At 34.7% G+C, this 13,572-nt stretch overlaps 2 protein-coding genes across 10 annotated transcripts in view; one reads left to right on the forward strand and one right to left on the reverse strand.

Moving 5' to 3' along the window:
* The window catches only part of SPATA1 (spermatogenesis associated 1), a 48,117-nt gene extending 39,090 nt beyond the window's left edge, over window positions 1-9,027 (forward strand). For 4 of the 9 annotated variants that reach the window (XM_027623871.2, XM_027623901.2, XM_027623905.1 and 1 more), the window contains 4 exons: window positions 889-987; window positions 1,770-1,853; window positions 3,694-3,759; window positions 7,280-9,027. In XM_027623871.2, the coding sequence (XP_027479672.1) occupies window positions 889-987; window positions 1,770-1,853; window positions 3,694-3,759; window positions 7,280-7,318 (288 nt within the window). In that variant the 3' untranslated portion in view covers window positions 7,319-9,027. Of the gene's footprint in view, window positions 1-888; window positions 988-1,769; window positions 1,858-3,080; window positions 3,184-3,693; window positions 3,760-5,184; window positions 6,608-7,279 lie in introns of those variants that run through there. The other 5 variants (XM_027623878.2, XM_027623918.1, XM_027623886.2 and 2 more) reach the window with 4 other exon arrangements.
* CTBS (chitobiase) overlaps window positions 3,075-13,572 on the reverse strand; it is a 36,123-nt gene continuing 25,625 nt past the window's right edge. Inside the window, exons 4-7 of the mRNA XM_027623942.1 lie at window positions 7,260-7,428; window positions 5,517-5,614; window positions 5,097-5,258; window positions 3,075-3,266 (exon numbers count right to left, since the gene is read on the reverse strand). Coding sequence (XP_027479743.1) covers window positions 3,075-3,266; window positions 5,097-5,258; window positions 5,517-5,614; window positions 7,260-7,428 — 621 coding nt within the window. The remainder of the gene's footprint in view (window positions 3,267-5,096; window positions 5,259-5,516; window positions 5,615-7,259; window positions 7,429-13,572) is intronic.

Here is a 13,572-nt window from a genome sequence, read left to right on the forward strand (position 1 = left end):
ATGGATTTAACTTTAGACTTGATGAAATAGTACAAGTTTGCTCTTTTATTTTTCCCATCTTCTTGAGATATAATTGGCATATAACATTAGATATAAAGTATACAACATGATTTGATATATGTATATATTGTGAAATGATTACTACAATGTTTAGTTATAAACTATTTTCCTTGTGATGAGAACTTTTAAGGTCTATTCTCTAAGCAACTTTCAAATACACAATACAATATTTTTAACTATAGTTGTCATGCTGGACATTATATCCTCAGGACTTCACCCATTTCCCCCTATTCTCTACCCACCCACCCCCACGAATCTGTTCTGTTTCTATGAGTAAAAGCTTACTATTTTAGATAAATCTAATGTAAAACTCAAATAGGTTCAAGTAATGGTTTGTCCATTTTAGCTGATACTTTTTATTTTGCATAGCTCATTTTTTGTTTTACCAAATAGTTCTTGTTGACCACTATACTTAATAAACTTTTCTAAACAAAAATAGCCAAAAAGACTTCTTATATAAAATACAGTATTTCATTAACTATTTTAAAGTAATAATCTGATTCAGCTAATGAAGTATAATGACAATTTCAAAAGCTTTCCTAGTATCTTCCTTTTGTAGTAATAGTTCTTGCCTTTGTGGTGCTAATTTAATGGCAACTTGTACAGATATCTACTTATTTTAATAAAACATGAATAAAGGTAGTAGAACAGAAGAGAATGTGGTCCCTGAGACATAAGAAATTTACTCCAAAGCAATGAGTTTATTTTATGCTATAGGTTATTCTTATGATTTGCTTTTTTGGTATTACCACTTTGTAGTTTACAAGGCAATTAAAAATAAAAATAGATGTTATACTAAATAAGGATATCTTTATGTATTTCACACAGAATTACCTTATAATCCAGATCACTGAAGTACAGCATGAAATTGACCAACTTAAGAGAAAACTGGATACTGACAAAATGAAACTCATAATAGAAGTTAAGGTAATTTGCATTTCTCCATTTCTCCTAATCAGATAACATTTATCCTGAAATAAGTTGTCTTAGTGTTTTAATTTTGGGTATCAATAGCATAAGGATAGTAAGGATTGTCTTAAAATTGTTACCTTAACAACCAAGAGCAGGAGTGAAAAAAATGCAAGAATTAAATCCTGTGTAAAGGTGCATGTTATAACAAGGCCAAAGTAAAATTAGTAGAATTTCCCTAAGATTTAAAGGAAAAGGACCTTCTGAATCAGTATATAGAGTCTCAGTATTTTAAAAGTAATTTTCATATATTAGAGTCATCCATAAATAAGTCTGACAAACCACTGAACTCTGAGCTCAATTTTTTTTTTTTTTTTTTTTTTTACCCGTTCTGGGGGTAATTATCTCATGCTGATTATTTTCATATATATATAATTATATAAAAGCTCAGAGTTCACTTCTTTTCTTTATCTTAATCTTCTATTTCTTTATCAGAAATAGCTCTATGACATGAATAATGACCCCTTTCTAGAATCAGAACTTTCTGCAATGATAGAAATGTTCTGTATCTGCACTGATACAGCCGCCACATGAGGATATTGAGCACTTGAAATGGAGCTTGTTGTGTAACTGGGGAACTGATTATGATTTGTTACTATAAGTAGCTACATGTGGCACTTAGCTACTGTATTGAATAATGCAATTCTAGATTCTTTTCACTAGCAGCATTCAATTAGGGCTGTCTCAATTTTAGAAGGGTAAGATCAAAGTTCATTTTTGAAAGGTGGTTCTTTTTATAGATGAGAAAACAAGCAGTTTCAGATTTACGCACATTGAAAGCTGAACTGGCACAGAAGAAAATTAACACATCTTTACAATCCCAAGTAGGTATGTTAATTTAAAACTTGTCAAAAAATTTAACCATTATTCTCCTTGGCACAATATTTTATATAAATCATAAGTTTTATATTTTTTCACTTTTCGTGTGGATTTTACAAAGTGTTTCAGGAAATATTAGATGTAAAAAAGCAAACCGGTGGCTATTTAGTTTTGAAGCTTTTAAGTATTATAGTCTTAGAGACAGTTTGTTCATTGTATTTTAATTAAAAGCAATCTGGCAATATAAAATGGGGATATTGAACTTACATCCAGAGCTATGATACAGATTAGTATCTAAGAATTTAAAATTTTAGAAATACAAATAGTAATTCAACAAATCTATGGAAAATGGTTGGTTTTCCTCTGCCATAAATAATTCGGTAAATAGGAAATGAAATATTCTCAATAATTCCAATTTGAAGGCAGAATATACAGGGAAGACAGATTTATGTAAGTCCAGAGTTCAAGGATGCAGATTTTTTAATCAGTGTTTATAGGAACTAATATTATTCTTAATTGCCCTAAGAGAACAGAGACCTCTGTACATTTAGAAAAATTCTAATTGTGCAAATAATTGAGAAACCAATGTCTTTAGATAATTTAAAATGCATATATAAGCTAAGAAATTATATAAGCTAAGAAATTATATATAGATGTATTAGAAAGGTAAACAAAAATTTTGGTGAAAAATATTAGGTAGCTCTAACCTACTAATTCAAAATATTGTATTTAATTCAAAATATTATCTTGTATTTTAATCCTTTCCCCCCACCCCGGAGGCTTGTGACCCAGAGGCTTGTGAGTTTACTTGAAGTGCATCAGAGAACTTGAGTACTATATGAAATCAGGAAGCAGAAAAATTGCATCAGCTTGATGCAGGTTTTAAATTTATTGAACAAAAAGTATAGAGCAAAAGTAAACCTATTCTGAGCAAATTTCCCCTTCAAATTATACATATTTTTGAAATTAGCATAAAATTCTGAAAAGTTTTTCCTAATTATAGTATTAAACATAGTTGATTTCTTACCTTTGTTTTTAGACAACCAAAGCATTTATCTGCTTTTAAGTAGAATAAAATATATGACATGACAAAAATGTGTACATTTTTATTCAAGAAACTGATTTAGAATAAAATATATATGACAAAAATGTGTACATTTTTATTCAAGAAACTGATTTATACTGATCATTTTTCTAAATCTTTAGTTTGACAAAACTATTATCTGTCACAGCTTTGGTTTTAAGACTTTCCACATTTCTTCAGTTTGCTGTTTGGCCACAGCATCTCCAGAATAGTCAAGACAATTTGTGTGCCACATGCCAATGCCTCGTAAGCCATGCTTTTGTATGTATGCTGCTTTTAAAGAAATGCTCTGAGGGTTATCATACCACACTTGATGAAAATGGCCAGAAGAATCCTATAAGAATAAATTATTCAGTACAATATTAGAAATTTTAGTGCACAGTACTTTATGCTTCCATGGTTCGTTCTGTATGTGATTCTAGATGATTGTGGTACTCTCACAACAGCAGAGATTACACAAATGAGCTTTGTAATACAGTCTGTACTGTATTTAAAGTCCTTCTCATGTTCCCATGCCCTAAGATTCCTTCCTTGGTCTGATCTGATGATTATCAACCAAGATGTACAAGAGCTTTTCAAAATACAAACTCCTGGGACCCACATGAAACCTACTTAATCAAAATATTCCAGGGTTGGAACTAGGACATATATTTGTGTTTTGCCATCCCATTAGGTAATTCTGATACACAGATATAGTTAAGGAGGATCACTGCTATGGTCCTCTAAAACCAGCATATGCATTTTTTTTGTACTCCCTGCAGTTCCTGGAAATGTACTTAGGAGCTCAGCGGATGATTTTGTTTATGACGAATCAGCCAAATCAAAAGGTAATGGGTGGGGAAAATATCTCCTTTAAATCTTACAGAATTAAGAACCATAAACTAGCCTGTAAAGTCCTCCCCAGCATCAACTGCCTCTATCTAGGACTAACACAGTCTCTCTCAGAAGGTAGGTAAGCTATTGGATAAGGGATAAAAAGAACTAGGCAAAAGGGTTAAGGAAAAGGCAATTCTCAGTGGATGCCAGTAATGTGTTTATGGTAGCACCACTGGAATTAGAGTAGTCCCCTAAGATAAATGAATAAACTGTGGCATATTTAAGTACTGTAGACTCATTTGCTACTACAAGCATATCTCATGTTCTTTAAAACTTTAAAGAAATGTCAAATGCCTCAAAATAGTGAAGGATGAAAAACTGAGTAAATGTAAGATTAACGTATGCATGATTAAGGCATATTATTGAGTGCATGATGAAAGTGCATAAGAAAGCAGAATGATTCTCTTCAGTCACAGCAAGAAATTTGATTTGGTTGCTATGGAATTTTACAATAAATGAAAGAGAAAATAGTTTTATAACTAGATTGTTGTCTAAAGTGCCATTAAATGAATGGCCTTCAAAGGCTTATCAAAATGTTTCCTGAATTCTAAAACTTTAAAGAAGCAAAGACAGGAGTATAATATGGATCTGAATTATATAAATTACAAGCCTAATTAATGAATAGGTATAGAATTTTCAAAATTTAGAAAGCTCTACATCAAAGCTTCTTATTAAAGAATATAAATTCTTACTGAAATCAACTTACATCATGACACTTTAGGGCTCCTTTTACAGTGACAAAATCCAAAGTAAATTCAAAGATGATTTGTAATTAGATTTTTGAGGTGTGGAAAAGTTTTATTATGCTAAAGGTAAATTATGAAAAATGTAACTTTTCTTTGCCTCTTTGGTATAGCAATTCCTATTTATCTAAATGACCAGAGCAAGTCTGTCAGGTAGTGTTTCTTCAGTGTTTCTGTTTGTAATATAATTTGTCTAATATCACATAGTTTATACCATTTTCCACTAACGCATTTCTTATTCTCAGCATCATGCCTCCCTATAAGAATCCTCAGACTACTTTGAAATGGAGGTTTACAGAGCCAGTAACCTATTTTGGCCCAAAGCCACAGTTATCGTACATAATTAAGGAAATCCTGTTTGTGATATAACACCATCTAAAATGACAAGTGGCCCATGCAGAGCAGTTCCATTATTACTATAACTTGACCTGCTCACCGGCAAAGTACTTGATTAGACAAGTTTACTCATGTAAACAGTAGTCTGTATATTGTACCCTAAAAGAAAATGGATAGAATAGAGGTTCATAACTTGTGAAAAGTCTTACTTTATAATTATAATAAGAAGCTTGCTGATCTTTATCCCAGTGGCTTCCAGAAATAGAACTATTTACTTGCTTCATAATTATTTTATAGGGCACCTGACGTCCTGAGGTAATACCACAAGAAGCCCTCCAGGAAGGGACTTTTGGAATGGTACAGACACGATCCTAGAAATACAAAAATGTTCATGATATAGATTTAAGCAAATCAGAAAAACTATATTAGAAATAAAACGTATACTATAAATAACACTGACTATACAGAATAAAAGTTAAATTTCATTATTAAAATGTAACACTCAAACTTCCATGGGATTAAATAATTAAAAATAAACTCTACTTTTAGTCTCAAACTTCTACATATGAAAGAAAACAGGCTTTAAAGAATAGAAAGAAAAAAATTATATAAGAAAAATCCTTACTTACCTCTAATAGATTTAGACAGGTATAATCATAACCATACCAGGGAACACCCATTACAAGTTTCTTAGGGTTAATGCCTATCTTGATGTAGTCATCATACCCTAATCAAATTGGGACAGAAAAAGCATGTTTTTTCTTTTTATATTCTAATGGGTTTATACAAACTATGCAGCCATTCAGAATTGAAGTCAGAATTGAAGTTTGAAAAAACAAGTACATTTATGCAAAATACTAATACAGTGTTTCCCTAACATGACATTATAAACATCATCCCTTAAGAACTATAAATTCTGTATCACTTGATAAATGATTTCTTTTTGAATATAGAAAGCATTCAAAAGATCAAACTGAAGCAAAAAATTCACAAAATTTAATTCTAGGAAGAATGACATTTCAGGAGAAAGCATGTTAATTTTGTCTATTAACTGCTGAGATATATTTGATTTTCTAGATTCTGAAGTTCCAGAAAAGTTCATAAACTTTCTGGAAGGGATGGTCTCAATTTTTTTTTTAAGATTTTATTTGAGAGAGAGCGCACACATAAGCAGGCTCCCCACTGAGCTTGATCCCAAGACCCCAGGATCATGACCTGAGCCGAAGGCAGACACTTAACCGACTGAGCCACCCCGGCACCCCTCACTTGTGCTTTCTAGAATTACAGCCAGGGACAAGAAATGTCCCCTCAATCTGTAGTTATGGCAAAGAGAAAAATGAACAAATTCCTGGTCATTCCCTTTTGTGCCCAATGCAAAATGTTTTCCCACCAAAAGATGTTCCAAGATTATCTAGAATGTTTAAGTAAATTTGCCGTTTTTCAGAGCCTTTAAAGTTATTACGTACTATTAAATATCCAGGTCTCAAACATACTTGATAATGAGCCTTTTATTGATAGAACACAGTTATCTCCTTTATGAAATAGTTTGGGAACACTGGATTAAATAATTGCTTTGTAACATTTTTTATTTTTAAATAGCATATGATCAGACAACTTGGATGTGATAAGGCTAGGTTTTAAGACTTTATCTCTAAAATAAAGGGTTTTTATTTATAAATCAGGGCCAATTATCCCAGAAAATTTCACTTGAGTCCAAAAGATAGCAAGCAATTGTTTTAAAATCAGGGCCAATTATCCCAGAAAATTTCACTTGAGTCCAAAAGATAGCAAGCAATTGTTTTATTCAGTTGGCTGATGGGATACAAACCAAACTTCAGAAAGGCTAATGCAAAGCCCACATCATATGAATGACAGAATAGTGATGTCATTTTTAATATAGCATGGGCACTAATAATAAATGCCAAGTAAGACAGTCCTCTATCAATCATGCATAGTAGGTACTCACATTATAACTACCTTAGCTATTAAATTATTTAATGTTGGTTATTTCAGCAAAAATATCCTATCAAATTCTAGAAAAGCAAATATCTCCTTCATGTAATTTTGGGACAAGAGGGTTGACTTGAAGTTAGTAGTCAGCTGCTCGAGTCCCAACTAAATAATACCTTAATATAAGCAGTGCAATGAGAACTTAACACTCATCATCTGATCTATAATAGAGGATTGATATACCTATCCCACAAGATTTTTAGAAGAATTAAGTGAAAACTTTAGAATGTGTAAACTTGAAAGCTCTCCAAATTAAGTGATATTCATGTTTCAAAGAAGCTTTATAAATGGAAAAGGTATACAAATGACTTAGAAATACTAAAATAATCTTATTGTTTAAGTGCTCATTTGTGAATTCTTACCAGTTAATGTCTCCTTATAGGGAGCATTGGCTGCTGCAATACATTCTGACAAGGCCTGACTTTGTTCATCATAAGACATCACAAAGAGAAAGTCACAAGCATCTGCAATTCCAGCATAATTATAGCACCTGTCTTTGCACTTTGGAGACCAAGTTACATCAAAGGTTACCTGCGGAAAAACACATGCCTTTTTATGTAACATGATCAAATATGATTATGTCCGTTGTTTTTTTGATTATATTTTCTTGCCTCATACTATCCAAGAAAAAAGACCTGTTTACATATATGAACATAGGGTTTGACACTTACAGAAATAGAACAGTTCTAAGATGATTGAGCTAGATATATATTTGGACAGAAGCAGGACGCTGTGTCGAAAAGGAGTTTTAAACATAGGTGTAATGACAGTAGGGTGTAGTGGGGCCTCCAAGCAACTAGACAGTAAAGAAAGCACACTAAAAGAATTCAAATACCGTGTTTTTTTTAAAATATCGTGCAGGCTGAATAGGTCATCTCTTGGCATAGGTTGACTCTCCTGTGTCGGGAGTTTAACCCCCTGATACACAATTACATTACAGGATAGGTTTAATCCAACATTACAGTTAAAGAATAGTGGTTTATGGCTATAGGGATAAATCAACTCAAAATGTTGAACAAATCACTTAAATGGTCTTATTTTATGGGACTAGTCAAATAAAACTTGAGTGATGAATTTTGGTGAGCCAGTCTTCCACAAGGGTGAGTCTATTTAAAATATTTATTGCCTTAGCCAAATGTTAGCCTTATTTTATATACGTGCAAGTGTTCTAAAGTGTCAGTAAAGACTTTTTTCTCTCATTAAACACATTATTACAAAAATTGAGATAGTTCAGTTAAAATTTTTATATTTTGGCCAATTTATCCTATTATAACTTTTTAGGACTTTGTCAAAATTTCATAATTGTCTAAGTATTAGCACTGAAGGAAGCTCAGCTTCACAGGTACAAGCTTTCCTCAGCACTACAGCAAAATAGGTTATAAAGTGAATTTTTTTTTACACATCCGATCCCATTTTATCACTGCCTATTATAAAATAGGAGCTGTGTTCTAGTAATAGAGAAACTTAATGATCACCTCTAAACAGGTAAATTTCAAATCCATTGTATAAGTCCTTACCCTCTGCTGAGCATTGAGTATTTTTACCTGGATTTTCTGCCATAGTTCATCTCCAGCATTAGTATATTAGACAAACCAAAATGATTTTGGTTTTACTCTTGGCTCTATTATAACTGGGTCTATGTCCTTAAAACATCTGAATCTGTTTTCCTACCTGTAAAAAATGATGGTGTAGAAAGAACTCAGGAAGATTTCTAACTCTTTAATTCAATTACCATAATTCTGTAATCTTAATCATCTTTTCCCCAAAACTCATTTCTCCTTCCGACTCTAGTCATTTTTTTCTGGTGGCCAGTTTAAGAACTTTTGGGTCATTATTTGACTTCTCTCACACCCCAAAACTAATCTCACATTTTCCTTTCTGTGGCTTCTCACAGCTGTTCTGCCTCTTTCTTTTCATTAATTAATATTTATTAAACACTTCTTGGTGTTAAGGCTATGCCATCATCCTAATCCAAACTATAAATCTCAAGTTAGTAGACTTGGATTAGTCGGTACTGGTCTCCATTTCTCCTCTAAACTACTAAATACATACTACTATGGAATAACCTTCCCCACTTTGTACCATGTAAACTCATTACATACAGAATAAAATGCATGTACTTCAATCTGACATTCTGGATATTCCATAATCTGACCTGTCTTGGCAACTGTACCTCCCCCTAATTTTGAAATTGAATTTGACAGAGTAGCCCAAATTGTTCGCCTTGCCCCTCAAACATGGAAATATTCCTACTGCAAAGTCTTTGTTCAGTTTCTTCCTCCTTGCCCTTTCACTGTAGGAAAATCAGTACTAGCAAAGAGATTGTTTCCCACACACTAATTCTAACCTATTAGTAACAGCAATCTAGAGACTGAAGGAAACGTTTTCTAAGAAGAAAATTTGTCAGGAGTATGGTGGCCTGCATACCAGGTATAAGATTTTATTTATTTATTTGAGAGAGAGAGAATGAGAGCGAGCACGAGAGGGAAGAGGGTCAGAGGGAGAAGCAGACTCCCGGCTGAGCAGGGAGCATCGATGCGGGACTTGATCCCGGGACTCCACACCATGACCCAAGCCGAAGGCAGCCGCCCAACGAACTGAGCCACCCATGCGCCCCCCAGGTATTTGCTATTTTTGATCTAAATTGTATTCATCTGAGGAGGGAGAGTTCAATTCAGTGAGTAGGAAAACCCAGAAATCACCTGCTCCATAGACACACCAAACCTACACCTCTCTATAGAGCAATTTCTCCTGAAGAACTGAGGACTGACTGAACAGCTTTTATACAACAGAAGATAAACACACCACCTAGAGAACAGCAAGAGAGACACAGACACAGTAACAAAGGAAATCCCCACCCCCTGATGCTGCTAACTGCAGTGGGGAAGGATATATACTGGGAGACCGTGAGCAGATTTTTCTGCCTTGGGGCACAGGAGGGAGAAAGCAACTGTGTAAAAGACCAACTAGAATATACAAGATCCAGTCCTAGAACTTTGTCGGACAGTGGGAGAGCAGCTGGAACTCTTGGGATTAGAAGGGCTGGAGAGCACCATGGTTTACATTCCTTCTCTACCTTGATAGCATAAGCATGAACAGGAACAGGGTCTGGGTGATCGCCAAAGCCAACCTACTACCTCAGTAAGCCCTGGGCTCCTAGCCCACACCAGCCCCACCCATCCCACCAATGCAGATTGAGTACAATGCACACAGGACACCCCTGGTCAACACTAACTTCAGTTCCAGGTGTCTCACTAAGGTGACACAGGTGCCAAACACCCTAGAACACTCCAGGCCTACACTGCTTTGGCTCCAAGTGATTTGCTGGGGTACCCCCTGAGCAAAGCACCCTGGGACACCCTGGCCTGCACCTGCCTCTGCTCCAGCCACCCTGCCAGGTATCCCTGCACAGATGCCCCAAGACTCCCTCCCCCCCGCCTTCCACCCACTTAATCTTCAGCTGTCCTGCCAAGGCGTCTTCTGTGCAAAGAGCCCTGGACTGCCCCGGCCCATGCCCACTTCAGCTCTAACCATCCCACCAGGGTTGCCCCAATCTACAGGACATCCACAGCTCCAGCCAGCCAGCCAAAATCACCAGGTGCTACAGTCTGCACAGGGGATGATCATACACAAGACCATTTCTTCAAGTTTAGAAGTAGCTCTTCCATCTAATTCATAGAAACAAACACAGAAGGTCAATCAAAATGATAAAGAGGAATATGCTCCAAATGAAAGAACTCAGAAAAAGAACTAAGTGAAATAAACATAAGCAATCTACCTGATAAAGAGTTCAAAATAATGATCATAAAGATAGTCACCAGAGGAAAGAGTGGATAAACTCAGAACATCAAGAAGAGATTAAAAGAAAATTTTTTTTAATCAGAGTTGAATATGGTTACCAAGATGGAAGATACACTAGAGGGAATCAAGAGTAGATTAGAAGATGCAGAAAAATGGACCAGCAATCTAGAAGACAGAGTAATGGAAAGTACCCAACCTGAGCAGCAAAAAGAAAAAACAATGAGGGTAGCTTAAGGGTTATCTTGGGCATCGAATGAACAAGCATCCACATTCTAGGGGCCCCAGAAGAGGAGAGAGAGGAAGGCGGAGAACTTATTTGAAGAAACAATAGCTGAAAATGTCCCTAACCTAGGAAGGAAACAGACATCCAGGTTCAAGAATCACAGAGAGTTCCAAAGAAGATGAACTCAAGGAGGGCCACAAGACAATAATAATTAAAATGTCAAAAATTAAAGAATTTTAAAAGCAGCAAAAGGAATTAGTTACATACAAAGGTTAAAACGCTATCAGCTTATTTTTCAGCAGAAACTTTGTAGGCCAGAAGAGATTGGCATGATATATTGAAAGCATGGAAAGGAAAAAACCTCCAAGAATACTCTACCTGGCAAAGTTATCATTCAGAATTAAGGAAAGGGAGAGTTTCCCAAACAAAAGTTAAACAAATTTATCACCACAGTTACAAGAAATGTTAAAGGCACTCCCTTAAGTGGAAAAGAAAAAGGCCAGATTAGAAGAAAATTATGAAGAATTTCATGAGTAAAGGAAACAAAATAAAGGCAGTAGAGCAATCACTTATAAAGCTAGTATGAAGGTTAAAAGTAGTAAATCAATTGTATCTAAAAAAAAGTAGTTAATGGGACTCACAAAATAAGAAGATATAAAATATGACCACATATACATAGGGGGGACTGAAAATGAAGTTCATATAAAATGTGTTTGAACATAACTGACCATCAACTTACTATAGACTGCTATACACTTAAAATATTATATATGAACCTCTTGGTAACCACAAACCAAAAACCTATAATAGATACACAAAAAATGAAGAGAAAGAAAGCAAAACACTAAAAAAAGTCATCCATTACAAAGAGCAAGAGAAGAAAGGGACAAAAACTACCAAAAAAATTAGAGTCATCTGGGTGGTACAGTTGGTTAAGCGTACAACTCTTGGTTTTGGCTCAGATTGTGATCTCAGAGTCGTGAGATCAAGCCCCGTGTCAGGCTCCATGCTCAACGTGGAGTCTGCTTAAGACTCTTTCTCTCCTTCTCCCTCTGCCCCTTCCACCTGTGCACAGGCTTTCTCTAATAAATAAATCTTCAAACAAATCTTTAAAAAAATAATTACTTTAAATGTAAATGGTGTAAATATTCCAAAAGACCTAGACAAAATGGTTAAAAAAAGACAAGACCCATCAAAACAAAACAAAAACAAGACCCATCAATATGTTCCTGCAAGAGATTCATTTCAGACATAAAGACACATAGAGACTGAAAGTAACAGGATGGGAAATAGCCCAGGCAAATGGAAGGGGGAAAAAAGGTGGGGGCATCTGGGTGGCTCAGTTGGTTAAGCGTCTGCCTTCGGCTCGGGTCCTGATCCCAGGGTCCTGGGATCAAGTTCCGTGTCAGGCTTCTTGCTCAGTGGGGAGTCTGCTTCACCATCTCCCTCTGCTACTCACTCTCTCTCTGTCAAATAAAATAAAATAAAATAAAAAAGTGGGGTACCAACTCTTAGACCTAATAGACTTTAAAACAAGTCTGTAACGAGACTGAGGTGAACATACATAATGATAAAAGGATCAATCCAATGAGAGGATACAACAGTTGTAAAAATCTATTATGCAGCCAACATTGGAGCACCTAACTACATAAAGCAAATATTAACAGCAGACATAAAGGAAAAAATGGACAGCAATACATAATGGTAGAGGAATTTAAACCCCACATACATCAATGGATAGATCATCCAGACATAAAATCAACAGAATACACATTCTTTTCAAACATACATGGAATATTCTTCAAAATAGATCACGTGTTAGGCCACAAAACAAGTCTCAATAAATTCAAGAAAACTGAAATCATATTAAACATATTTTCTAACCACGATAGAATGAAACTAGAAATCAATTATCTGGAAAAAGCAAACACATGGAGGCTAAAAACATGCCACTAAACAACAAATGAGTTAAAGAAAGAGGAAATAGATAATACATGGAGACAAATATGAAAATACAATGGTCCAAAATCTATGGGACACAGCAAAAGCAGTCGGAGGGAAGTTTATAGCAATTCAGGACTACCTCAAGAAACAAGACAGATCTCAAATAGACACTTCAACCTTACACTAAAGGAACTAGGGGAAAAAAGCTCAAAGTTAGAAGAAATTAATAGGATCAGATTAATAAATGAAATAGAGAATTAAGAAAAGATAAATGAAACAACTATTTGAAAAGATAAAGTTAAAACTTTAGTGAAACTCATCAAGAAGACAGAGGACTCAAATCAGAAATAGAAGAACTCCACAGAAATATAAAAGATTATAATAAACTACTACTGAAAAACTATATGCAAATTGGACAACCTAAAAGAAATGGGTAAATTCCTAGAAATAAAGAACCTACCTCCCAAAATGAAATTAAGAAGAAATAAAAAATCTGAACAGACCAATTAATAGCAACAAAATTGAATTTATAATCCAAAATCTCCCAACAAACAAAAGTCCAGAACCAGATGTATTTACAGGTGAATTCTACCAAACATTGAAAAAAGAGGTAACCTATTCTTCTCAAACTCTTCCGAAAAAAAAAGACTCCACATTCCTTATATGAGACCCTGACACCAAAACAGGACAAAGACAAAACAAAAAAG

Source organism: Zalophus californianus, chromosome 4 (genome assembly GCF_009762305.2).
Source record: "Zalophus californianus isolate mZalCal1 chromosome 4, mZalCal1.pri.v2, whole genome shotgun sequence".
In the NCBI taxonomy this organism is placed as follows: domain Eukaryota; kingdom Metazoa; phylum Chordata; class Mammalia; order Carnivora; family Otariidae; genus Zalophus; species Zalophus californianus.